The sequence below is a fragment of the Ochotona curzoniae genome, unplaced genomic scaffold, assembly GCF_017591425.1.
Source record: "Ochotona curzoniae isolate NIBS_2020 unplaced genomic scaffold, NIBS_Ocur_1.0 contig_2688, whole genome shotgun sequence".
Taxonomy (NCBI): domain Eukaryota; kingdom Metazoa; phylum Chordata; class Mammalia; order Lagomorpha; family Ochotonidae; genus Ochotona; species Ochotona curzoniae.
In genome coordinates, this window is record NW_024465553.1 from 1,965,869 (window position 1) to 1,992,954 (window position 27,086).

At 57.7% G+C, this 27,086-nt stretch overlaps 1 protein-coding gene across 1 annotated transcript; it reads left to right on the forward strand.

Moving 5' to 3' along the window:
- Positions 1 to 11,996: 11,996 nt before the first annotated feature.
- On the forward strand, positions 11,997 to 23,053 carry RTL1 (retrotransposon Gag like 1). The gene is made up of 6 exons (XM_040975682.1): positions 11,997 to 12,123; positions 12,955 to 13,036; positions 15,489 to 15,603; positions 18,050 to 18,590; positions 19,245 to 20,631; positions 20,713 to 23,053. Exons 1-6 carry the CDS (start codon positions 11,997 to 11,999, stop codon positions 23,051 to 23,053), a joined length of 4,593 nt encoding a protein of 1,530 aa, XP_040831616.1.
- The last annotated feature ends 4,033 nt before the right edge of the window (positions 23,054 to 27,086 follow it).

Below are 27,086 nucleotides of genomic sequence, written 5' to 3' on the forward strand. Positions count from 1 at the left end.
TAAAGAAGCCATTCCTTGAGAAATGCAGCTAAATTTGATTGGGTAAGACATTCGGGGAACCAACAGACCAGGAGGGTGACCCTGACATCAGTAAGCTCCTATTTTTCAAGGAGGGGCGTGAGGAAAAGGAAATGGTCATGGGTATAAACTTCAAAGGCAAGAATGCTGGGGTTCAAATTGTGTCTCTGCATTTGCTTCCTGCATGAAGCTGGGGCAGGCACCCAGTACTTCTAGCCTTAACTGTCTGACTATTCATCAAGGATGACAACTGCTATAGCGGAGTGGAGGGTTCTGACCTGGAGGAAAGAGAAGCAGGCCAACTGCCAGCAAAGGTCCAAGTGTGTGCCAGGGGCCTCAGGGACTCATCCCAAAGGATAGTTGGTGTGTGAGCACCACTCACAAAGCCAGCACCAGCCACCACCACCTAGAACCCCAAGTTGACATCCCACCTGTTATTTGCAAGAGCCCTGTGAGCCCATTGGTATACTCAGAGTCAGAACAGAAGGCAGGGACCACACCAGCCAGCAAGCTCTATCAACTGGAGATCTCTCTTGACACATCCAGCAAGATACACTCACGCACCATCTGCACATCCACTCACCTCCCCCATGGCACTCTTCTACTGATGGCTGCTGCTGCAGTCCTCCATCCACCTATGAAAACCAACAGCCAGCATCCCGTGTCTCTGCTTTCAGAATAAGCAAAACAATCTCCTGTTCCTAGGCCAGTCTTGGACTTGTCCCCTCCATCTGTACCATGTGGGGAAGTGAGAGTCGGCTGGCAGAGGAGGGTACTGAGGGTTTAAGGGGCATGAGAACCTGTCAGCTCCTGGCCTCTACACATGCTCACCAGGTGTCCACTCCCTCTGCAGGCTGGGAGGAAACCTCTGCCTCCTGCCTAACAGACATGACATGCCATGTTCCAGCAGGGGGCATTCCCGCTGGCACCCTAAGCAGGGCTGGGGTCAGGTAGCTCAAGACAGGGGGCACCACAGAGCACAGGTTGGCATGCTGTGGATATCCTTTTGTTTGAGGTCCAAGCCGTTGCTATTGGGCAGGAAGGCCCAAAGGGTGCCCAACGCATGCACTGCTTTCACCCTTGTGCCAGGTTATGGGGTATCTGGACAGCAAGTCACTCCTGCTTCCTGGCTGATTGCTAGCTGGGTTTGGCCATGCCACCGTCCCTACAGCCCCACTCCCTCTCAGAGCTACTACTGTGGCTGTGTCTGGTACTGGGGACTCAGCAACATGACCTGCCTGTCCTGCTCTCAGTGACCCTTGGAGACACTCAGAATTTGCCTTATTTTCAGTGAAAAACAAAGCAAGAAAGAAGGCAAAACTACCCAAGGTCTGCGTTTGTCACTAGCATCCGGGCAGACATCCAAGCCATGCGTCCACAGCTTCCCTCTCCTCCTAGAACCCCAATGCCTCCTGAAGAAAAAAGAGATCTGGACACTGACTCAAATGCACCACCAATAAAATAAATTTATGAGTCAATCAGGAATATTAGAATGCTGGCTAGATGCTGGATGGCATTAAGAAAATGCTGTTAGTCTTTTAATTTTGATAATGGTGCTGTGGTTACATTTGTAAGGGAGCTATAAGGCTGATGGAGATGTCAGGGGAGTGGTGCCAGTGGCAGGAGGCCTGGAGCCATCCTACAGAGAGAGACGAGACGAGCTGGGAATGGCAACGGTTGCCAAGGGGCACCTGCGGGTCTGAGCCTACCATGCGAGTTGGGATGTAAATGACATGACTGATGTGTCAACTGATTAAAAGTACATATATTCTATGTTCTTTTGGGCTGTTTGAAATGCCCTGCAATAAATGAACAGGGAAACATAAGGTGAAAGAGATGAGCAGTAGCAAAGGAGGAGCTGGGGTTCAAGGGGGACCCAACTGGTGCCTCCCAGTCCCCATGGCACCCAGGTTCTGGGCTGTCTCTAAGAGGGTCAGGCAGCAGACAAGTCCTCGTTGGGTCCACGCTGGTGTTTAGTCCCTGAATCGCCACCGCCCGCCCGGTCACCTTAAACCCACTTCCAGACTTAGAGGAAGATCCTGGGGTGGCCAGATCAGCCAAGCTGGGGAGCAACCAATGGTCTGCTTCTCCCCTGCGCGGCGCCTCCAAAGGACAAGAGTTAGTGCTTTTGCTCCAAAACTGTGTGCCAAGCCGCCCGCCCTCCACGCCTAAGCCCCCTGACCCTGCGGGCCCGCCGCCCGCACTGTTCCTGCCTCGGCGGTTGGGGCGCCCCTCTGCTTCTCCCAGCGGCTTCCCGGGCGCACAGCCACCGCGCCGCCCGCCGCCAGCGCTCGCTGCTCGGCTCCGCAGAGCCGCCGCCGGACAGCTCGGGCTGCTCACGACCCTCGCTGCAGCCCTCTGCACCGCCCCGCAGCCAGCAGGGGCGAGGGGCTGGGCAGGGGCGACGGGCTGGGCAGGGGCGAGGAGCTGAGCAGGGGCGAGGGGCACAGCCGGCAGCCCCTCCGGCCACCCCGCGCCCGCCCGAGAGCCGCCGCCGCCGCAGCAGCAGCAGCAAAAGCGCTCGGGCTCTTTCGACTGGTTCCCCCTCCTCAAAACTGTGGCCCAGGCAGCCCCCTTGTGGCACTTGGGGGCGCCACAGACTCTTGGCTGGTGTCAAGAATTCAGACTGGCTGATTCCTCCGCACCGTGAGTTGGCACAAATCTTAAGTGGCCTAACTCCAGCCCGATGCAGGGGCAGGCTCGGCAACCTGTGAGGAGGGGGCGTCTCTCCCCTCACCCGACCGCCCGACCTCGGCTCGCGCGCTGCCCACCCCCCACCCCGGGAAGGCAGCAGCAGGGGGAAGGGGAGCCGACTTCGTGACAAGCAGACAGGTGTCTGGCTGCCGTGGCAGGGGCAGGGGTAGGTCGCGGGGATCAGGGGGCTTATCCTGGGATGAAAGATAGCTTTTATTTCAGCCCCGCAGACAGGAAACTGAGGTGCAAGGAGGCTGGGGTGCCCCGTGTGTGAGCCAGTAGGGGCTGGAGTGTCTTCTCCCGGTCGAGAGAGCTGCGGCTTGGGAGGGGGTCTTTTTCAGAGGCGTGATCGGGGCGGGGGGCAGCTGTGCTGGAGACATAGCTGCTCCCCACAGCCAACAGTGAAGCCCCGGGGGCCTCAGCGGCTGACCCTCCCTGCCAGCCAGTCCTGCGGGGGCCCTGGAGGGCTCCTCTAACTCACTGTCCACCCCAACAAGCCCCAGCCCTCCCCCCGCCCCGCATCTCCCCCTGCTATCTGCGTGCAGCCAGGCACAGCCCTCCCCACAGCAGGCTAATAATGCCATTTTCATAAGCCTCTGCCCATAGGTGCTACCACCTAATTTTGAATCTGCCCTTCAAACGGATTGGGCCACAGCGAGCTGGGATCTCCAACACCGCTGGGAGGTGCTTGCAGCTAATCAATCCTTGCCTGCCCACCCACACCCCCCAGTGCTTGCACAGCCTCGTTGAGCCACTTCAGCAGCAGGGTGTGCTGGCGAGCCTCACAGAGACTGGGGTTCCGTCCCGACCCAACCTCGCACGGGCGCGTGGACGGTGAGGATGGTTCTTGGCTTTCGGGGCCTCAGTCTCTGCATCCATCAAATGGGGCTCATGATCCTGGCATCTGGGGTTCCTGCCAGCAGAGTCACAGGCAGACAGCCCAGCTCGGGGCTCGGCTCCTGGAGACTGCTCTGTGCATCTCAGCTGTCGTATCCCCACTGGATCACCTTGGTTTACACTGACTCACTCCCTGTCTTCTGTTTCCCCACCAGACTGACTGAGCCTCGAGCACAGGAAGCCAGCCGGCATCGCCTCATCCCCAGCCTCACATTCGGGACTGGGCCCGGGGAAGGTAGGTGCCTTGGGGACTGAACTTGTGGAGGGCAGGCTGTGTCCCCCAGCCTAAGGGAAGCCCGACCCTGCTGGCTCTCGGGCACCAGCCCTCCGCCCCCGGCTCTGCTGCCCCTCACGCTTCGCCTGGCTCCCTCGTGCTGTGATCTGTCATGTAGACGCTGTGACTATTAGGGGCAGATGTGGACTGCGAGGGTCGTTTCTGCCACCTACCGCATCTACTGTGAGTTCCGCAGGCCAGGGGCTGCCTGCGGCTGACTTGATTTGTGCGGGAAAGCCGGCAGAGGCTTCTGTTTGTATTCCGCGCAGGATCTCCCCAGGCTGGGCTGTGCTGTGCTTTACAACACTTGTTACATGCACCCTCTCTTCTCCCGCCCCTCACCTGGGTCCCGGGGCCACTTGGCAAGCATGCAGGAGGTGTTGGCTGTGTGCTAGCCTACTTTGCCCTCCCCAAGTCCTCACTTGAAGCCTTGGGGGAGAGACTGTCATCTCCATGCCACAGGGGAAAGCCGAGACTCGCAGAAATAAAGGGAGCTGCTGGGTCTGATAGCGAGCGCAAGTCCAGCTACTCAGGCCTGGCTCAGGAGCCCCCAGCCCCACTTAGCGCCAGCAGTTGCTGCTGCTGCTGAGCAGGGCCAGCCACCCGTGGCTCCTGCGGAAAGGCCAGGGGCGTTTGCATAGAGCTGTTCTCCCTGGCAACTGATGAGGGGGCATAAAGAAGCCAGGGACAGACAGAACAGCGCCCAAGGAGAGCACTGCACCGGCCCTGGGTTCTTGGCAGAACAGCAGGTGCACAGGGGCGCAGGGAGGCGGCAGCACAGGTGTAGAGGGCTTCCCCAACTTGCTTCTGTGGTTATGGAGACTGCGGGCAGAGAGAGCTTACATGCTGCAAAGACCCGAGGGAAGAGGAGTCAAGGGGGTTGGCACGGTGTTGTAACCCAGCTCCCTGCCTGGGCTAACAACCCACACACCTAACCTTTGACAAGTGCCCACAATGCCAGGTCCTGGCTGCAAAGAAGCAGGCTGGGGTCTTGACAATGACACCTGGCCTTTGCCACCTAATTGCCCAGGAGTAAAATGGCAGAGGCACAGAGTGGGTCGGTGGGCAATGAGAAGAGCACAGGAAGTGCTCGGGACCAGAGCTGGGGGTTGTCAACTCCCCTCTCAATGGCCAGGCCACTGGAGGTGACCAAGTGCCCACCCCACCTCACAGGCCCAGGAAGGCTGGCTAGTGTTCTCCTTGGGACAATGGGCTGGTAAAATGGGTGAAGGGAGCAGCGGGAGTAGAACTGGCAAGTTGAGGCACTGGCCAGCCACGGGAAAAGCAGGTTCCCTCCCCGGAGCCGGGCTCCAGCCACGGACCTGGACTCAGATGCTGTCAGATGCATTAACGGAACCCCCACACACGTGCACACGCACACATGTACCCCGCACCCTGACAACAGGATGTAGAAACCTGTGTGCTGATAAAAGCAGCAGCCTGTCCTGCTGCTGACCACTGCCGCTGCTGGCAGCTGGGAAGGCACCGCGGGGGGCCCTGGGGCAGAGAAGCCCCTGTTCTCTAAACGAGTTTTCCCATTGTGGCTCACGGCACAGGCACCTGCGTGCTATGTGTGCATCTGTGCTTTGCAGGATGGCTATGAGGCAGCGTGCAGAGGCACCGCTCCACGGGACAGAAAGCTGTTGGGGAGGACAGAGCGCATGGGAGGGCAGCAGCTACCTCACTCCTGCTCCTGACAGCCCAGTCTGTGAGCCTGAGGTCAGCTCGGCTGCCCCAGCCCGCCAAGGGGGGGCAGCACCACGTCATGGGTGAGCTTGCTGGCGGGGCTGCCATGGCGGGGGGGGGGGGGGCCCGCAGACAGCCCTGCAAGGCCCCCTCTCAGGGAGAGCGGCTGTCTTGGGCTGCACTGTTGTTTCCTATTGTGGCTGCTTTAATCTAGTGAAGGACGGATTGGAAACGGTCAACGTGGACGTGGCCATGGACGGGTTGAGTGATGTGTGCCAGTGCCTACAGGGAGTGCAGGAGGAGGAGGGCCCCGCGTGTGCGGTCCTCCCAGTGACTGCTGGGTGGGGGACGCTGGGGCTGCGGAAAGACCCCTGAAGGATTTGGTGCAGTGACTGCTGGGTGGGGGACGCTGGGGCTGCAGAAAGACCCCTGAAGAATCTGGTGCAGATGTGGAAAGTCACCTCCCCAAGAAGCCTGCGTCGCGGTGGGCCATGACGGGGGAGGGCTGCCCCCACCCCAGTAGTGATTCGGGCCTGGCTCCCTGTCTCATGCAGAGCCCGCGTGCCCGCCCCCCAAGCCGCCTCCTGCTCCAGAGTAAACACACAGGAACTGGATAGGAAGCTGTGTGCGTACCGTGCCCGAGAGGGTGCCCTGCTGCGTGCAAGACGGCGTGCAGGGCCAGCTGCACCCGACACACAAAAACCTCATTGAGACCAGCCCCAGCCCGAGGAGAATTTTCTGTGAAATAGAGGCGAAGTCGGGTTTAGCCAGAAGTTTTTCCAGGAATTATTAACCTCTGGAGACTGTAACTGCTGTCCTTCCGCACTTCCCTGCCAAGCTCTATGCGATATGAGCCTTAAAAAGCTGGCCAGGGCAGTCCGATTTATATATATACATACATATATGTGTGTATATGTATACACACACATACATATATATTTATATAAAAATAAAACAAATTCACACCAAGTTTTTTGGGAGAAGCCAGTGAAAGCCAGCCGTAGCAGCCCCAGTCCCTGAGTGTTTGAGAAGGTGGGGGCTTTCCTGGGGGTGTCTGCTGGGTGCGGGGGGCTGCTCCCTGTCCTCCGCGCCTCCGCTTGCAGCCCCTGCTCTCGGCTGCCCAGGGCGGGGGCTGGAGCGCTTTGCTGCGGGGCGAGAGGCGAGCAGCCCGTCTGCCGGATGCTGTGCTCTGGCTACTGTGTTAGATTTATTTGTGTGATTTACTCATGGAGATCTCAATAGCCCTGTGTGAGAGAGATTATGATTCCGTGTTTTTTTTTAAATATCAGGAAACCAAGGCACAGAAACACTCGGGGACTTTGCCAAGGACCCTCAGCTCTGTGCTCTGTAGCCGCTTTGTGTGCAGGAGGGCGGGCTCCAGGCAACACGTCCTTTCTTCCTCACGCTAAACCCTCAGGAGACTGTGGCCTCACACAGGCACAAGCGAGCTGGCTTGCCATCGTAGCCCCTTTTCCTCTCAAACCTGTGCCCTTTCTAGAACGTGGCTGTCCCAAAGGCCAGAGGAGTGCCACACAGCACTGCCCTATGCCCAGGCCTCCTCCTGTCCCGTTCACCTCTGGCAGGGAGCCAGCCCAGAGAGACACGCTCCCCCATCTCAGGCTGAAGTCATGCTCACGACCCCTCAGTGGAAGCCAGCCCCATCCCCAGACCTGCCAAGCCTGATGCACATGCAGCTGCCCAAGGAAGCAGATAAGTCTGGGGTGGCAGAAGGGTGCCAGGCCAGGTACCCCAGGCCTGTTTGTAGTTCCCCAGCAAATCTGCACTCACCTGACAGCACAGAGCAGGCGACAGGGCGCTCTGACAGACATCTGTCCATGCAGAAAGCGCACGCAGAGGCGGTCTGCAGCTAAGGCAGCGAGAGCAGGCGTGCAGCTGGGGGATTCTGGAAGCAGAGGACACGGGAGCTCAATGTTTGGCCAGTAGCATCAGTCCTCCGAAACGGTGCTCTGGGAACAGGCGAGGGCTGCACCCCGGGGTGGCGCCGGCACCGGTGCCTAGCCAACATACTCTTCCTGAGGCCCTGACAAGCTGGCCAGAAAGGTAGGGCATGGCAGCAGGGTGGACCCTGAAAGGCTCCCATGCCAGGTTACAGCTTGTTTGTTGTTTGACGGTTTTGCTTTTAACCATGTCACAGAAGCTCCAGGAAATCAGATAGAGGGCTTAAAACAAGACAGCACGCAGGTTGGAACGCCATTGAAAGGCAGTAGGGCCACACTGCCGACACACAGCACAGGGAGCAGCAAACTGGGGACCCACAAAGGTGGCTGCCTCAGGTGTCAGTGAGCAGAAAAGGTCACCAAACTCAGCTGTGGGCAGATCCCCTGCAGGGGCCACACAGGCTTTTGCATTCACTTTGGTAAAAATATGAAATGAACACCCTGATGCCACGAGCCACGCTGATCACAAGCAGCGCTGTGTCCCTGGCTGTCCGCAGCCTCAGCCCCCAAGGCACATGCAGCTGGGGCCTCTGAGAGCAGAGCGCGGTGCCATCCACAATGCGGCAGGCTGACCCCGTCTAGTAAACAGCTCTTGAAAAAACTCCAATAGCCCAGCCCATTGTGCTGCTGGACCCCGGGATTCGGGCGGCCCTGGATTCATCCCGTCCTTTGTTCACAGACATGTCCTCATCATTGGTCCAGCCACGTCCTCTTTTATTTTGCTAATTTAAGCATTCATAGACTCAGACACTCTGGAGCCCACTCCCCAAACCCGGTTCGGCAATTACTCACACCTGCCTCCGCGATCCGGCTGCCCCCCAGCATTGTGGCCTGGGGGCTCTGAGAGCAGCAGGCTGGCTACATGAATAAACTGCTGAGAGCAAATTACAGGAGCCAAGGTGCTGGTACAGGGGATGAGTTTGGTTTTTCCCCAAGCAGAAAAACAAGGTGCTGAGAACTGCAAAGAGAGAGGTACATGATAATAGGGTTTATGTAAAAGACAGAGTAGTACGTTGTGGAGGACATCCACATACATATGCAAACACAGACACATGACAATCAACACGGTCAATGTGGGCTAGGAGGGGGTTGGGCTCAGAGCGCGGCAGCTTCATCTGCATACTGCATTTTTACAAAGGAATGTATTAATTACCTGTACACTTCCTGCATGATTCAAATAACTGCTTTTGCGTCGATGGGGGTTCTCAAGGGGGATTCAGATGCGTTTGTTTGTAGAGATAGTTTTCGTTCTGTTTTTAGAAATACAACAAAAGCATTTGGCTTTCAAATCGGGAGCCAGCAGAAAACACTACAGCAATGCCCTCAGGCACGAGGGGCTGTTTTCCTGTAGATTTTTCTTTTTCGATTCTATATTATCTGATGCTGAGCCCCAGCCTGTCAGTGACATGAGCCCAGCAGGTGCAGAGCCACCCGACGGGAGTCGGCAGTGGACTTGGAGGGTGCATTTTTCTTTTTGGTGCTGTAGAGGTCCAGGAAGCGCATGTCCTGGCCCGTGTTCTGAGCAATTAGCTGGCTGGAATGCACGCTCCAAGGGAATATGACACGGGAGAGGTCCTACTGCAGACATGGGTCTCTAACCTGGCAGCTTGCTGGCAGAACGCCCGGGGCCAGTGTGGCCCTGGGTGACTGGCTTACCATGTAGGACACTCAATTGCCACATTTCCTCTTGCAGTCTAACCCATAGCACCCCTGGGCTGGGGGCTGCCCAGCAGCCCACCAGAATGTCTCCATGCGCACAGCTGGCTAATTGGCTAATTGTTTAACTGTCTCTCACTGAGGAAACACAGACGGGGCCCTGCCTCGGAGTGCTTCTCCGTTCTGCCGGCAGGGACCTGTTTTTGACAGGACCCTGGGTGGAAGGTATTTAACGAGAGGCTTGTTGGACCGGCCTTTGAGCCACTGCACCCAGCACCGGACTTCCCTGGGCACACACCTCTTGTAACATTCTGCGTGGGAGTTGGCCCTTCTACATACCTGGAGGTCATTGTTACAGGTTTGCAAATACAAAACATCTGTAGCACAAATTAAAAAATGAAACACAATACCCAGATGAGAAGGCACTAGCAGCAGCCTGGAGGCACACGGAGGCTGTGCCCGCGGCTGCACCACTTCAGGGTGGAGGCACACGGAGGCTGTGCCCGCGGCTGCACCACTCCAGGGTGGAAACACCCTAGGATTCACAACAATACCAAGAGGGGAAGGTGACACTTGAGCATGCTGAGCGCTGTGTGCCAGACACTCTGAAGCGAATGACTCCATTCAACAGAACAGCATCACCCACCTGTCCGAGGTCTTCTCCAAAGACACCCACCCTGAGGAGAGCCTGGGGACCCCACCCTGAGGAGAGCCCTGTGGACCCTCACCACGTATGTCCCAGAGGGCATCATTACAGCGTGGTGAGCTTCCAATCAATCCTATAATTATGTTACTATGTGAAGGCTGGAGAACTACCACCCTCCCCCAAAGTGCACGTACACACAAACACACACACACACACACACACACACACACACACACACACCCCTCACAAGCATTGCTGCATGCCAGGGAAAAGCAGACATACCCTGAGTGAGCTTGGGATGCCAGTCTTCCCCAAGGTGACTGTGCCAGAGGCCAGGCCGGACCACACCTTGGCCCCAGGAACCCACTGGCTCACTGCCCACTGGGCAGTGAGCCTTGGCTGCATAGAGAAGGGCATCCGTTAGTTCCATCCCAAGAAACCTACAAATCACAAGTTATCAAAATCTAGACATAGGGGCAAAAAAGAGAAGACCATTTCTCAGACCTTTTCCTGGTCCCTGTGCTCCGTTCCCAGGAGGAGGTGGCAGTCTTCCTGCAGCCAGGCACATGCTCTGTTCACACTGGGAAGTAGCTGTCTTCCCTGTAGTGTGTCTGTGTGGGAGAAACAGAAACACCATGCCAGCTGCGACAGCCACACCGCAGCCCTGCTGCATGTACCGTGCTGTTGGGGCCCCACTGGGACAGGACAGAACCCTCAGGATTCCTTGGGCAGGGGGTTCACTGACTGCCCACAGAGGTGGCAGAGCTGGGAGGAGTTCAGCGATGTCAGGGAGTCCCCAGAGGCCAGGCTCCCCAGACTCACATCTAGCCTATGTCCACTTGCTGGAGAAAACAAAATGGGGGTCCACAAACCAGGGGCTTGCCAGGAGCTCAGGATCTGGAGAAATACTGAATCATGTGTTCAGCTTAACCCTCAAGCAAGGGCAGAGGGCCGAGCTCCTTCCAGAAGTAAAGCTGCATCTGAAGATGGGTGCAGAGGATTGCTAGGCTCCGAACCACCTTCTGCTGCCAGGATCATGACAGGAAATCTCGAAGGTGTTGCCCAGCACCTGGCACACAGCAGGGAGTGCCCGAGGGCAGCAGTGGGAGAAGATCCCAAAGCGAACCAAGCTGGGTTACAAGGCCACGGCTGTGGTTGTGGCCATGGGACGGGTGCAAATGCTAAAAAGTAGCTGGGACATCAACCTGCCCAATCTATTTTCACAGCCGAGCAACGTTCCAGTCCACAGGCCAGGAGGTGATTCCGCCTGGACACTTACAGCCAAGGTAAGACTTGGGGAAGGGTCTCAGAGGGTGTGACAGGGTGCCAGGGAGGGGGCTGAGATGGTGCTTGTGTGGGGAAGAGCTTGTGAGATGGCATCATGACAGAGTGAGGGCCCTGGAAGGCCCTGGTAAGGCAGTGCAGCCACTAGAATTAGCAGATCCCAGGCCAGTTGTTCTGTTCCTCTGTCGAACCAAATAAGCCAAAGGGGCCAAGAGGAGGGGCATGCGCCTTTTGGAGAGATAGAGGCTGCCACTGAGGGCGCCCGTTGCTGCGATCTGGAAACGAGACCAACAGCATCAACACCATGCAATGAAGAGGGCCTCACAGCCCCTCCAGGTCCCCAAAGGGACTCTGCTCACCCCACCTTGAACCCATGTGTCCGCTGGCACCGTCTGTCAGGGGAAGGGGAAAGCCAGCAGTGAGGGAAGTAGGGGCAATACTGAGCCCTACATCTGAGTGCAACCCAGAGAAGCGGGGGCTGTCCTAGCCAGTGAGGGGCGGGTGGACAGTGCAGCCTGCAGGCTGTGTCCTCACCCCACAGGGCCGCAGGCTGTCCTCAGGGATCAGGGCTCCTCACAGGCCACCCCTGCTCTCGACTCCAGCTGATGGACAGTGAGGCCCCAATCCTTCCCAAGGCCAAAGGGGAATTAAAGATGACATCATGTGTGCAATGCTGTCCACGGCTTGGTGAAAATTAGAGTGAGTGTTGCGAAATTATTAGCTGGAGGAGCCGTAATAGCATGAAGGGGCCAGATCGTGGTGTGAAGCCTCTCAGCTCCCAGAGCACTCCCCAGCAAGGAGGGGCCCCAAACATGGCTGAGCCCTGCTTGTTCCCGATGGGGACCCCGATTTCAATGAAATCTCTGTGGACACCACCGGAGGGATGCAACCAGAAACTAGGAAGGGCTGGGGGCTGCAGAGTCCAAACCACCTGGTCACCACCCCCAACCACCACCGCCCAGAGCTGTGCCTCGGCCACCACCCAGGAAACCTGGTGCTACAGGAGAAAAGTAAACAAGCCAGGCCCAAGCCCACCCTGCACACATGGGGAAACTGAGGACCAGCCCAGGAAGGTCAGGCTCAAAGTCAGGGCCCTAGCAGGCCTGGCAGCTGGCACAGTCCCTGCCCACTTGCCTTGAAAGGCAAGTTCAGCCACACAGGCAGCTGATTGGCTCTGCCGATCCGGGCAAGCCAAGAAGGACATGCTGGCATGTGCCCCCTCTCACAGCCCCTCCCGCAAGCGCCTCACTCCCCCTCCCAGGTTATTCTGGGCAGAATGATCCAGCTGCCCCTTGGAGCTGCCAGTCAAGATTGGGGGGGAGCAGGGGGTGTGGCCACAGGCACATGCCCCTCAACTCAGCAGTACAGGGAGAAAGGTCGGGGTCCCTCCCCCAGAAGCAGCCTTGTAGCCCGTGCCGACCTTGGCTACCCTCTCCCTCCATAGCCCCTTGAGGATGCCCAAGGCTCACTGTAGTCCCATGGGCAAGTGGTGTGCTTGGCCACAGGTCAGGGGGTGAGTGGTCAAGAACCCCACTCATACCCAAGCTGGTACTTGGTTCTCAGAGAGCCTGCCTTGGTGTCCCCAGCCTACCTTCTGTACCCCCTCAAGCAGCAGTTAGAATGACTAGCGGGACCAACCCCACCACTTGTCCCCACCAGGGCAGTAGGAATCCCCAAGCTGTGGTCTTGACACTGGCTGAACAAGAGAGGGGAACAATCAGCCAGCCCACCCTCCTCCATGCACATGGACTGCCCCCAAAACCTCCAGCAGGCCAACACAGCCAAAGGAGATAAGGGATCCTTAACCTCAAGACCTGCTGCTTGCACCCCTCACCCCCCAGGGACCACCTGCAAGAAAGGCGAGCTGGACAGGCGGTCTGCCCCTGATGCCCACGTGGCAGCAGAGGGCAAGGGGCTCCAGATGTAATGGGGCTGCTTTCAGCGCAGGATATAGTGCTCCCTTCGTCCACATACACCACCCCCTTGATGCTGCACCTTCCTCCTCTGCCCCTGGGCCTCCGCCTTCTCCAGTGTCCTCACCTCTCCCCTAATTCCTACATTCCCGCCCCCTGCTCAGCCCAACTCCTAAATATCTTCTCATCTCCTCTTCCAGGCTCTATTTTTAAAATCAGATTTCCTTTATTGTACAGAGCTGAGAGAGAGGTATTCACTGAGGGTAACCCCCCCCAGCCTATCCCCCATGCCCCCCCGCCACCAACCCAACCCTTCATAGATGCACATTGGCAGCCCTGAGCCATGGGCCACTTGCTCACAGGCAAGCAAGGAGCTCACGAGGTTGAGGCTCTGGGCACTGCCAGTGACACACTGAGAAGAGGGGCCCAAAGACCTCAGACGCAACGCCGGCCCCCAACCAGGTTCGACATCCTGACTGGTTTCTGTGGGGGTGTGGCTGGGTGGGGTTAGCAGGTGGGATTTGCAAAAGAAGTGGATAATTTATACAGAGACGCCATAATGCTTGAGAAAGTCACGCATGCAGATTCACGCAGGGCCACAGGTGTCCGCACGGGGCTGCAGCGGCTGGGCTGCTGGAGGGCAGCAGTCAACAAACAGCAAGTGCATGCTAGCAGAATGGGTTCAAGCTACTCAAATATCTGAGTCCACCCAAGGGAGCAGGCCTTGGAACCAACCAATGTTTGGGGCGGGGGAAGGGGCCAAGCCCCTCGCTCACCTCCAGCAGGCACTCGACTCAAGCCAGGATCCAGGTGATGACCCACGGGCAGGGACGCCTGTGCCCTACATCCAGGTCCTAGTCCAGTGCCTAGCCCAAGAAAAGTCAAAGCGTAATGTGAGCGACCAAGGTGCAGGCAGGAGGAAACCCAGAAACACTGGCATCTCCACGAGGCATTACATGGCAGGGATTTTTCGAGAAACTGAGCGTTGGTAGCAACGGATGGGCATGAGAAAGGGGGCTGGAAGGAGTAGAAAGCTACAAGTGTGGGTTTCGTCCGATTCAAGCGGAGGGTTGCGTCCAGGGGAGCAGCACAGCCAGCTGCAGCCTTTTCCGTGAAACACTTGGTCCGGTTTTTCACTTGGGGCTGGGGCGTTTGGATCTGATGCTGTGGACACGACCCGGGGGAGGTTTACAGCTGAGCAGGGCGTGATTGATGTGGTGTCACGGTAAGAGGCCAAGACTTGGGTTAGGGATAACGACGAGGCATTCCAAGGCTTCCCGCAGGAGTTCTGCTGGGCTCAATCTGGGTTGTAGACGCAGAAATCCGGACTTCAGAGGCGACAGGATCAATGCACAGCGTGCTAAGGAGTTGGGATTTTTGCCAAAATGTTTTGAGAACTGGGATGGTGAGTTTGTTGTGGGAGTTGATAAATGCACAGACAGAAAAAATTGATGAAGTCAACGGGGGCGGCTAACAGCTTGGGATTTTATGTTACATGCAACGAGGAAGCATTGGGAAATTGCAAATAGCAAAGTACAGGCCACAGATGTGGGATCACGGTCAGATGCCTGACTCTCCCTATCCAGGGAGTGCGGAAATCTGACCTGCAGACCGCGCCAAGGAGGCTTGATGAATGTGGTGGCGAGCCTTGACGGGTTTTAATCATGAGGGTTACATGATCGGAGCTGTGACTGTGCAGAGATCCGGGTTTACTCTGACAAGATTAGGGTTTCTGCACTAACGCCTAGGACGCTGAATCAGCCCATAGCATGTTTTCTGAGGGAAGGGGGACTTTTCTTGGCATGTCTGGTAAATAGCACACTGTCAGCGGAAAAAAATAAAATTCACATTTGCGGTAAGAATTTGGAATTCCATTCCAAACACAATTAAGAGACATTGTCTAAAAGGTCAAATTTTATATATTTTACTAAGAAGTGTGAATTTTATTTTAAGGAATGACATGATCAAATTTTTAGACTGTGCTAATATGTTTGGATTTCAGCCAAAGAAGGCCTTAAAGGAGTGGCTGGGTGAGACATGGAGCTTTTGTAGACCAGCCTGAAGATAAATTACCCAGGAAAATGTTACATTTTATGTTAAGTAGTTGGGACTTCATGTTATAGGCAATGAAGAACTTTGAAAAAAGTTTTAAATTGAGGAGCTACATGCTCCAACTTGTGTATTTCGGCATAGCTAAAAAATGAATTTTTATGGTACAGATAACATGATGGACTTTTCCAGCAATGCTAAGGAGATGTGACTTTATGGAAGAGTCGGGGCAGTGGAGCGTTCCATTTGCAAAAGCAGGATGATCTCATTGTGGAATCCTCACACAGAGGCGTCTGGAATTTGGCCAATAAAGGGTTTTAAGAAGTGAATTGATGAGAGGAAGTAGAGGGAGAACCATACTTTCTGCTAAGGTGTGCGGATTTGATGAGGCCTCTGCTGTGCTGAGGCCGCAGCCCCGCCCTTGGCAGCGGGAGCCCCACCCTTGGCAGCGGGAGCCGCGCCCTGGGCAGCGGGAGCCCCGCCCTGGGCAGCGGGAGCCCCGGGCTGGGCCTGCGGCTCAGGAAGCAGGTCACGCGCAGCGTGGACGGCCCTGAGGAATAGGAGCACACCACGCTGAGAAGTACGCATGCTGCTTTTGGAAAAGTAGCCAGATCATGTTTTTTATGCCAAGCCAAGGAATTTGGATTTGTGCCATTAAGAGATTTTAAGAAAATGACATAGTGAAAGTCGTGTGCTGGTTAGAGCAGTCTGCAAGGACTGTCCAATGTTTTTTCTGCTGAACAATTTCAAACTTGTCGCACAGGTAACTGAGAGCTACTCTAAAGGTTCCAGCAGAAGGGACAGGGCAGGCACTCCGCCCCCTGCAGGACAGTGCTGCTTTCTGTTTGAGGGTTGACATGGCGAGGGTTCTTTGTGGTTCTTTAGTTAGCTCACTCTTTCTTTCTTTCTTTCTTTCTTTCTTTCTTTCTTTCTTTCTTTCTTTCTTTCTTTCTATTCACTTTGAGGTTTGGAATTTAGCTGATAAAGTTTTGATGTGGCCTTGTGAGATCTGGAATATTGTATGATCAGATGGCAAATAAATTACATGGTAAAAACTTTATTCCTTTTATGAAACCTTTGTGTAAATAGGTAATTATGAGATAACTTTATCTTGCTGACAGTTTAACCTTTAAGAGTTAAGGTGTGTCAAAGTTCTTACAGTATGCCAAGGATATTTTAGGTCAAAAGCAGAAAAGTTAAGGATTTGATCATTTGCATGGCCAAATTTATAATGACATTAAGAAATGAAGATTTCCTTTTACTAAAATGGTTTCAAATTACACTGCTTACAAATTAGAATTTTAGGCAACAAAGCGTTCCGAGAGAGATGCTGAGATCTTTCTGGTAGACACACGGCAGGACATGGCCACGGTGTCCCTTAGAGGACTTTGACAGGCAGGAAGGAACAGATCACGCAGCAAGCCACATGATACGGTCATGATAATAACGACGATGGTGATTATATCTAATGTGGATACTATAAATTCGGAAAAAATGTGATCTCTAGCTCGTGGCATGATCTCATCAGCATGCTGTAGTATGCTAAGGTCTTTAAATTTCAGCCAGGGAGTGGTTTGGTGAATTTACATGTCAGATGTGTTGATGCTAAAAGGTTTGGATTTGCCGTCGCCGACGCTCAGTAAACAGTGACGACTGTCACACCCAGGAGCGCACTTCACTTTGAGAAACAGCAGACCCCAAGTGCACATCCTGTTGGATGGGAATTTTGGATTTTGGCCAAAGAGGAGTTTTATGTAAGGGAATGTACGCTTTTTTATAGCTTGCCCAGGGGCCAGGAACGTGGAGAAGGAACCAAAGTGTGAAAGAGCAGTAACTGGAGAGGGGATCCAGTGGGTCATCACGGCTGGACTTGCTGTGCCCAGCAGAGAGGAGATTTGCCAACAATTACAATAATAATAATAACCCAACCAGAGAATCATTTTAAATTTAGCCTCAGCCCCCTCAAACTTCCTACCCCTTGACACCCAAACCCCCAAGACAATCAGATTACAAAGACCCCCTCACAGCCCTCGTTCCATACTCCCATTCCACCCCCGGGATCCCCAAGCCCCTTGCTGAGGATACCAAGCAGCAGAACCAGGGAAGGGATTCCAGGCTGCAGTGGGGAGAGTAACTGCACAAGGATGGGGATACTGTTGGGGAAACATAAGAGGCACATGTGCATCTCATAAGCCCCCTAAAGAGGGTGCGCCCTGGAAAGGAAGATGGGGAAACTCTAAAAGTCTCGTCAGCTCAGAGATGGGCAGCATGGAAAACAGGCCCCGTCCACCAAGCGCAATCACCCACCCCAGAAATGAGGGAGGATCAAGTTAGGGCTGCACAAGGACCTGACACCATGTCCCCCAGAGGCTGTCTGATGTGGAGAGGTAAGGAAGTAAGCCCAGGAGCCCAGACCACAGCACCTTGCCCTCACCTTGCCCCTGGGAACGTGGGGCAGGAAACAACAGCTATTTTGGGCTGCTGATCCAAGCAGCAGGATAGGGCCCTGTTTTCTCCCTGTCCACCCAACATGGGGGAAGCAGAGACCCCTGTATGCCCCAGGAGCTTGGCCTGGCTGCAGGAACAATACTGGCCTCAGGGCGCGGGGGTAGCTTCACATGGCACGGAGCACCAAGCTCTGGGGAAATCACACAAGATATGAAGAACTGGCCGGGCATGTGTGCCAGGGTGAAATGAGGCAGCTATGCCTCCTGCCATGTGCCTGCCTGCCTACCCACAGCAGCCACTCTGGGTCATTCACACTGCACGATTTATGATCTGTGAATTTCTCACACCCATGAACTGGGCAAGCGAGGCAGGTCGCATCCCCAGGTCAGCTCCTGCAGGTGACCATAAGCTGAACACAGGAGGAGCCTTTCCTGGTGACTCCCTGTCCTACACTGAGGAGCTCAGAGCCTGTCCCTGACAACTTGACCCTGACCACTGCCTCTGCATCCCATGCCCTTTCCCCCAGGTTCTGATCGCCAGGGTCCTAGCGGCTCAGCAGGCGCATCGTGACCTTACCCATCTTCGGAAGGCACCGCTTCCCACCGACGACACGCTAGAACCCTCTGAAGACTCATTTGAGACGATGATGGAGCCTAACAATCCATCATCAAAACAAATGGAGTCCTCCGAGGGCTCATGCGGCAGCACCGTGGGGGCGTCTGGCAGCGAAGCACAGCAGGTGATGGCCCGCGCAGTGGCCCAGGCCCTGGCCCCAGCAAGGAAGGAGCCGGTCAGTGGCCCTCAGGAGGAGCCGGAAGAGCTGCCCACTGATCTTCTCCAAGACATGGAGGAGCCATCCAGTGGCCCACGTAAGGAAATAGAGGATCCACCCAATGACCTACTCCAAGACGTGGAGGAGTCATGCAATGGTTCACGCCAGGGGGATCCACGCAATCAGTCATCTGAGAGGATGGAAGAAGCATCAGTAAACCTGACTGGAGTGCAGGCAGGGCCAAGGGGCAACAGTGACACCAACCTGGAAGTGGCAGGAGAGGAGAATCTTGAGGGTCAGGGCAAGGGCAACGTTGATGGCACAGGCCAGGGCGACAGTGATGGCGAAGGCCAGGATGATGCTGAAGACCAAGGTGAAGGCGAAGGCCAGGCCAAAGACGAGGGTGATGGCAAAGGCCAGGGCGACAGTGATGGCGAAGGCCAGGATGATGGCGAAGGCCAGGGCGACAGTGATGGCGAAGGCCAGGATGATGGCGAAGGCCAGGGCGATGGCGAAGGCCAGGAAGATGGTGAAGGCCAGGGCGATGGCGATGGCGAAGACGAGGGCAAAGGCGAAGGTCAGGGCGAAGGCCAGGGCGATGGCGAAGGCCAGGGCGATGGCGAAGGCCAGGGCGATGGCAAAGGCGAAGGCGAAGGCCAGGGCGATGGTGAAGGCCAGGGCGAAGGCGAAGGCCAGGAAGACGGCGAAGACGATGGCGATGGTGAAGGCAAAGGCCAGGGCGAAGGTGATGGCGATGGCGATGGCGAAGGCCAGGACGATAGCGAAAGCAAAGGCGAAGACGAGGATGATGGCAAAGGCCAGGGCGATGGCGATGGCGAAGACGAGGGCAAAGGTGAAGGTCAGGGCGAAGGCCAGGGCGATGGCAAAGGCGAAGGCAAAAACAAAGGCGAAGACGAGGGTGATGGAGAAGATGAAGGCGAAGGCCAAGACGAAGGCCAAGACGAAGGTGGCCCTGGGGGAGCGATGTCTGTGATACGGTCCATCATCTCACTCTACTTGCGGATGCAAGACCTCACTGAGCAACAAAGAGTGGCAGAAGAGATCCTGGTGAGAGGAATGGCAGCGGGCAGCCTGCCCAGCCCCCGGCGCTTCTCGGGTGACCGCAGGGAATACCACGAGTTCATCGTGCTCTGCCAGCTCATCCTGCAGAGCTGCCCACGCATGTTCTGCAGTGACCAGCAACGTGTGCATTTTGTGCTCAGCCACCTCTCTGGTATGGCCTTACAGTGGGCCAAGACCCTACTGGAGCAAAACAGCCCCCTGATGAGCAACTTCCCGGCCTTCCTGGAGGCCATGTCAGAAGTATTCGAGTACCGCCAATCCCTGCGTGTGGCAGAAGACGCCATGTTCAACATCAGGCAGGGGCAGCGCTCAGCCACCGACTACATCACCGAGTTCCAGAGCTTGGTACCCATCCTGCGCTGGCCGGATGAAGTCCTGCAGGCCCACCTGTGCCAGGGGCTGAATGAAGACATCCGGCATTACCTGTTCCGGGTTCCCCAGCCAGACTCCCTGGACAGTCTGGTCGTGCTCATCCTGCAGATAGAAGAAAAGCTGGCCGAGCGCAGAGCGGTGCTGAGGCTGCCCCCCGAGGCCCGCCCACGCAACCTGACCTGGATCGACTCACCTGCCCCAGAGAGGTGGATGGTGAGCAGCTGGCTGCCCAGCGAAGTCCACCCCGCTATCCACCGAGCTCACCTCTTCCTGCTGCTCATGGTGCGCGTGAACCCCTACCACAGCGTGGCGGTCCAGGCCCTCGTGGACTCGGGGGCGGAAGGCAACTTCATGGATGAGAAGTTCGCACAGGAGCACTACGTGGAGCTGTACGAGAAGCCCTACCCGCAGTCTGTGCAGTGCGCCGACGGCTCGCTCATCGGCGACGAGCCCGTCTGGCTGTACACCGAGCCCCTGATCTGCATCCACCAGAACCACCAGGAGTCCATCCAGTTCGACATCCTACCTTCGCCCAACTTCTCGGTGGTCCTGGGCATCCACTGGCTCCGCATCCACGCCCCAGACATCGACTGGATCCAAGGCCGCTGCACCTTCCACTCCCCCTACTGTCTGCAGAATTGCTTCCGCCCACCCCCGCCATGCATTGCCCTCGAGCGGCACGGCATGAGCCTGCTGCCCGGCCTGCCATCCCCATACTCCGACCTGGCCGACGTGTTTAACCCGAGGGAAGCAGATGAGGAGACTTCCGACCAGCCAAGCTCAGACGGATCCGATGATCTTTCTGAACCAGAGCCCTCTGAGCTTCAGCAGGCTGGAGACAGTGATCGCAGCGGCCCCTTCCACGGGTGTCCATCCGCCGCCGCCGCCACCACCACCACCACCACCACCGCACCGCGGGAACAAGCCAAGCAGCGCCAGCGCCACGAGTGTCCCTTGGCCGTGCCACGGGAGCCTGTGGGGGCTAGGGTGTGGGAGCAAGCCAGGCAGCGGCACGAGTGCTGGGCCCTGCGCAACATGCTGACCGACAGGCAAGACTACATTCAGCTCATCCCGGAGCTGTTTGACCAGCTGCACGGGGCCGTGTGGTTCACGAGGCTGGAGCTGCGGGGCAGCGTGGTGGAGGACAGCGTGAGCCCACCCCGCCTTGAGGACGTGTGGAGAGCAGCCTTCGGCCTGGAGCTTCAAGACGCCAAGAGCTACCAGCCCTTCCCACTCTCCCCAGACCCCATTATCCCCCAGAGGGCGATTCACTTCATCCTCAAGGACATGCTAGGCTCCCTCGTGCTCTCCTCTGGCCGGGAGGTCCTGGTCTTCTCCATGAGCCAAGAGGAGCACCTGCAGCACGTGCGCCAGGTGCTGCTCCGCTTCCGGCACCACCATGTCTACTGCTCGCTGGACAGGAGCCAGTTCCACCGGCACACGGCCGAATTCCTGGGCTTCGTGCTGACCCCCAAAGGGGTGAGGCTCAACAAGCACACGGTGAGCGCCATCACTGACTACCCGCAGCCCACCTCCCGGAGAGGCCTCCATGGCTTCCTCAAGCTCGTGCTCCCGTACCGGCACTTCGTGGAGCGCTTCTCGGTCATCGCCGAGCCGCTGGTGCAGCAGCTGCTGGCCGATGCCTACGACCACCACAACGCCCTGTACTGGGGTGAGGCCGAGCAGGAAGCGTTCGATGGCCTGCGGAGGGCGTTCCGCCGGGCACCCCTGCTGCATCACCCCAAACCCCAGCACCAGTTCTACTTGCAGACGGGCGCCACCAGCACCGTGCTGCACGCCTCCCTCATCCAAATCGACGACCAAACCGGCAAGAGAGTGCCCTGCGCTTTCTACTCGCGCCCCATGTCCCCCCTCGAGCTGGGGGCCTCGGCCGTGGAGATGAGGCTCCTTCCGATCCGGGCTGCCTTCGTGGTGTGGTGCCGCTACCTGGAGAACACCGAGGAGCCCATCATGATCCTGCTCAACACAGAGGATCTCGCCTCTCTGAATAATGACAGGCTCACCGTACTTCTCCCGGGGCATTGGGTCTTTTTCTTCTCCCACTTTCACTTCGACGTCATGGAGCAGCCTGAACAGGACGGCGAAGGCCAGTCCCAGCTGACCCCACCCGGCTGCAACCCCCGGGGCTCACGCTCCCCACGCTCCCTGCTGCTATTTGCCGCCAGGAGGTCCCGAAGGGGCCCCTCGGGCAATGGCGAGGATGCCCACGACACCGACGACGAAGATGAAGACATGCCTGACCCTGAGGATGAAGCCACTGAGCAGAACCTGGCACGCGAGCTGCTGGCCCTGATCCCCGCCCACCAGATCCTCCACAGCTTCCTGGCCCACTTCAGCATGGCTCAGATCAGGGCGGTGGTCCTGCACTTCTTCCGAGGTCTGCTGTACTGGAAGAGCGTGCTTGGCCTGGCCGCCATGCTCGTGCTGTTGAGGGCCCGTCGTCGCCGCCTCTGCCTGCCGCCCGCACCGCCACCCACACCGCCGCCATCGCCCTCGGCCTCTGCGCCCCAGAGACACTCCCTGCGTCTCATCCTGGACTCCTCCCTCCTTGCCGGCAGCGGCATGGCCACCGCCGCAGTGCAGCTGCTCACACAGATGCCCCCGCTCGTGGGAGCCAACACCCTCCCGGCCCATGAGCTGCTGGAGCTGTTCCTGGGTCCCGGGCCCTGGCGACACCACGCCCTGCTACCTGCCACCCACCGGGGCCTACACTTCACCCCTGGCTTCTGGCTGATGCTCTGCGAGTTCTTCGGATTCAGGGTCACCCCTCCAGGGCGTGGCCCGTCTCCTGCCACAACTACCACTGCCCCCCCACGCCACTTCCGGTACTTGGAGCTGCACGTCGTTGGCGATGAAGATGTCGTCTTGCGAGAAGCCCTGCAAGACGACCTGCAACGTTACCGTCAGAGTGGCCTGCGTGACGGCCTGCAAGACACCTCGCAGGACGCGCGGGCCAACGACGTGCCCCGAGCCCTGCTCCCTGCTGCCACTGCTGACGTGCACGCAGATGTGGACACTGCCCATGCCACCGCCACCACGGCCCTGCCGCTTCGCCCACGCAGCCTGCTGCACCCAGAAGTCCTCAGCTTCCTCCAGCACCGCCTGCTCCACATCCGTGGCACCGACGGCCGCCTCACCTTGCTCAGCCAAGAGCAAGTGGCCCGGGCTCTCAGCCGCTTCCTGACCATGGCCAGCACCTGGACCCCTGCTGCCCCCCCGGAGAGCCAGCAGGAATCGCCCGAGCCGGAGGGGGACCCCGAGGAGGACCCTGATCTTGACTGAAAACTCAGGATACTCCCCTGGATCTCACACCCCACCCAGCCTCCTGCCATCTCTGCCCCTCCTGTCGATCTGGACCATGGGGCATCCGTTCCTGAAGGGCAACAATTTCTTGAACACCTCAACCAGCAGTGTCGCCACCTGTGCTAGGGGATTTTCCACCCCACAGACAACTTTGAGCAACACAACCTCTCCCCACCCCCATGCAGTCTTAAACCTCCAGGTCCCAGGCCCCAACTGGCAGGGAGAGGTCCATGCGAGGAAGAAATGACCCACACATCCCAAGGCTGGACAAAGAAGCAAGCAACAACAGGTGCAGCCAAAGCAAGCAGATGCCAGGGACGCCCCCGCCCGCCGTGGCGTGCCGCGCCGTCGTCCTGTGCGTCCTGGGACACTGACCTCGGGTGCTCCGCCGAGTTCTACCTCTGCCACCGGTGCCCCTGCCCCCACCCCCAGCCCTGACCTCCGTCCCGAGGTCCTCGTGGTGCAGTGCCCCCTCCAGCCCCCCCTGCAAGCAAGCCCTCCCTCCACCCCAACCCCAACGTCTGGTTCCGCCCTCAACACTGATGTCTGACCCTGAACTCTGGTCTTACCTGGACACATGGCTCCATGGAGCATCTGACGTACCAGCACCACTTCCTAAACTCATAGGCCCCCTGGTGCCCGGGGCCCAAGGAACCCCGAAGGGGGTCACTGCCCTCAGTCCTGCAGGCCAGACCCCTGCAGAGGAGCCCAGAGCACTCCCACCAGACGCTGGGAGTCCCTCCCACCTTCCCTCTCCCTCACCTAAATAAAGTGATTAAAAGATGATGCGATTCTGTGGTTTGTGCTCAGCTACGGGGGTGGGGGCATGTGGCATGGTGACTGGTGCAGGGAGGGAGGGGCAACATGGGCTGCACAGGGGATCCTGCCAACCCTGAGTGGGACAGGCGGGGAGAGGACTCCAACGGAGATCCCACCCTGGGGGATCCGCAGCAGGCAGCCCTGGAGGCCCGGGTCTGGTCATGTGCATCAGGGTGCAGTGGCTTACACCCTCAGCCTAGGCTCAATGCCCTGACCCGGAGCAGGCTGGCCCCTGGCAGAGGATTTCTCGACGAGGCGCATGGCCCTGGACACTGCTACCCACTTGCTCTACTCCCACATCCTTGACCTCCAAAGCACACACCCCTACTCCCTCTCAAAGGAGGCCAAGGGCCAGGGCTCTGAATCCCCGAGGGAGAGGTGACTCCAAAGGCATTGTACACGGAACCCCTGCCCTCTGGGCCGTCGGAGCACCCTGACACCTGACAGCACTCAGATCCACAGCTTGGGGCTTGTTGGGCTCTCAGTGGGCTGCGCAACACTGCACGTCCCTCCCGGTGGCCTCAGAAAAGCCATTTCCATCACAGATCCTACTTGGTACCCAAAGGTACCAAGAACCGCAGGGCAGTTTCTACCCACCCACCCCAACTGTACCTGGGGTCTCTGGCCACAGAGTGGATACCCACGAGCACCCCGCTGGCCCCTGGGCATCTGACTGTCTCCTATGAGTCACCTGAGAACTCTACCCCCGACCACAACACCATGGGATCATGGGCGAGACCCCTGGTTTCAAGGTCAGGGGCTTCCATCCCTCTGCAAGTCTCCCTTAGTGGCTTCCAAAGACAAAGGCTGCTGTGGGCCCAAGGGGAATCACCCACAGCAGCAGGTCATTCTGTCCCCAGCTTTTAAAGGAAAAACACAAACCTTTTTTTTTTCTCCTGGAAAAAAAAGAAGAAGAAGAAAAGAAAGGAAAGAATTAAATGACCAGAGGGTACTGACGTCACGGCCACCACAGCAGGTGCCATCGCACAAGCACTGCTTCTGAGGGTGCTCCTGGCACCAGGCCAGACCCCAGGTCAACCCCCCACCCAAAGCACAAGGCAAGACCCAGATGAGAGGCCAGTAGAGCTCAGCCCCAGCCTATCACCCTCCCTCTCCCCAGGCCTCCTCTACCTTAGCCCACCCAACAGGTGCACCAGCCACCTCACAGCATCACTCCCTCCCCAAGCCCCAGTGCTATGGAAGAAACGGGGGTGGTGTTTAAGCATGGGGTGTTCCCAAGGTGAGAGAGAAGACAGAAGCCATCAACTCCAGCCCCAGATTCCCCACCTGCTGGTGCCATGCTGCTGGGTCCACGAGCACTCTGGTAAGGTCCCAAGGCCATCAGGAGTGACCGCAGCACCCACAGGGAACTTCCCCAAGGCTTCTGCTGACACAGGTGAGAAGGCGGGGTGGGAAGAGTGGGTGTGGCTCTCCCCTCCCTCCTGGCCTGGGCTGGCTTTGGGGAAGGTTAACAGCAGTTAGCACAGTGCAGTCATGCGTAGGGGAGCAGGGAAGGGGGGAAGCAAAGGTAGGGCCACTGCTACAGGGACGAGGGGAAGGAAGGGTGCCCTCCTCGGGGTTGGCAGTCCATGGGGAGACAGGAAAGGCTTCCAGATGGGCTGAGATAGTGAGAAGCCGCCTGTGAGGGGCCTCAGCCTCCTGGTCACAGAGGAGCCCTGGGGAGAGGCAGAGGCCCCTCAAGGAGACCCTCCTCCTGGACCATGGGGGTGGGGAGTCAGCCCTGAGCTGTCCAAGCCCTGGGGACTGAGGACAGCACCTCTCTGCTGTCCACCCGTGTCCTGGGAGCTGGCTCCTGTCTGAAGGCCCACCGAGGGCGCATGACCTGGTCCCCAGCACGAGAACTTCCAGAGCAGCCCTGTCCCTGCCTCCAGGCTTTGTACCCTGGACAGCAGGTCTGGAGGGTGGCCCAGGGCCCAGCCTCGGTGACTATCCCTGCCCTGGGGGAACAGAACCTTCCCCTCCAAGGAGGGAGCCTCAGAGATGACCCAGCCCCAGACCCTCCCTCCAGAAACTAGGGGAGCTGGAGGAGGAAGGAGAGAGAAGCACCCTCCAGAGCGTGCAGGGCAGAGACGGGCGGGGCAGCAGCAAGCTTGGAGACACATTCTTCTGCAGCCGAGGGTGCAGAGGATGGTCTGGAGGCTGTGTGTGGTTGGAGGAGATGAAGAAAGCATCATCTAGGAGCTGGATGACTGCCATTCCCACCACCCAACTGCTGACTAAGGGCTGCAACCCTCCTCCCGGGCATGCACGGGACACCTGTTGCCAGTGGTTAGAGCAGTGGCAGTAGGCACAGCCAGCCCAGGCAGCGTGTGGGACCTGCCCAGCACACCCATCCTTCCCATCCCTGCCTCTTCCGGCTATGCCCCACCCACAGTCCTGAGAGTACCTCAGGGGCCACCTCTGCTCCCCCACAGCTTGGATCCCTGGGCACACCTGCAGCTCCTCGTGTGCATCTGTGAAACGGGCTGCACCAGACACTTCAGGGAACCAGGGGAGGACTCAGGGGCCATCTCCGAGACACACAGTGGTAAAACACAGTGGTGGGGGCAGGGCGGCTGAGGCCCCAGCCTTTTCAGAAGGGGATCACAAGAACATTGCTGCTTGGTGGTGGCGAAGGCTGCCAGGAACTGCAAATCAACTGAAATCCACAGGGATGTGCGAGACTGTAAGGGTGCTAGGAGCAGGGATCCACCTCTGCCAACAGCATGGAGAACAACCTTCCCCAGCCAGGAGGCTCTCAGCACCACCCCCGGCCAGCGGGCGACATATGCACACAAACAAGCTCACATACTCGCAGGCACCCCGTAGAGAAGGTCCTCAGGCTTCAGAAAACAAGTAACTTCAGGATACCAAGTCCACTCCATTCACAGAGCACAGCTTAACGGCTGCAGGTCAGCAGACTATGGCCTGGAAGAGCGCGATGCACAAACACATGTGGGAAGCACATGTGTGAGATGTCTGTGTGTGCAAGAGGCCTTTGTGGGAGTGATTTTACAATGTGTAATGGGGTTTAGATGAGACTCAGGTTGCAGAACTCAAACTACAAAAAACAGGTGAGGCAGAATGAGTGACACAGGGGGAAGAGCCGAGTGTGACACAGGAAGGAAGATCACCTCTTGTGACGTAGGGTGAGAACCAAGTTGGACACAGGGAGAGGGCCGAGTGTGATGCT

Excerpts from the sequence above, each read along its gene's own strand:
- RTL1 (XM_040975682.1), top strand. The coding sequence starts at position 11,997 with ATGCAACCAGAAACTAGGAAGGGCTGGGGGCTGCAGAGTCCAAACCAC. Across the intron at positions 12,124-12,954 it reads CCTGGTGCTACAGGAGAAAA|GGACCACCTGCAAGAAAGGC; the intron begins GTAAACAAGCCA and ends CTCACCCCCCAG. Across the intron at positions 18,591-19,244 it reads AGGAGAGGAGAATCTTGAGG|ACGAAGGCCAAGACGAAGGT; the intron begins GTCAGGGCAAGG and ends GCGAAGGCCAAG.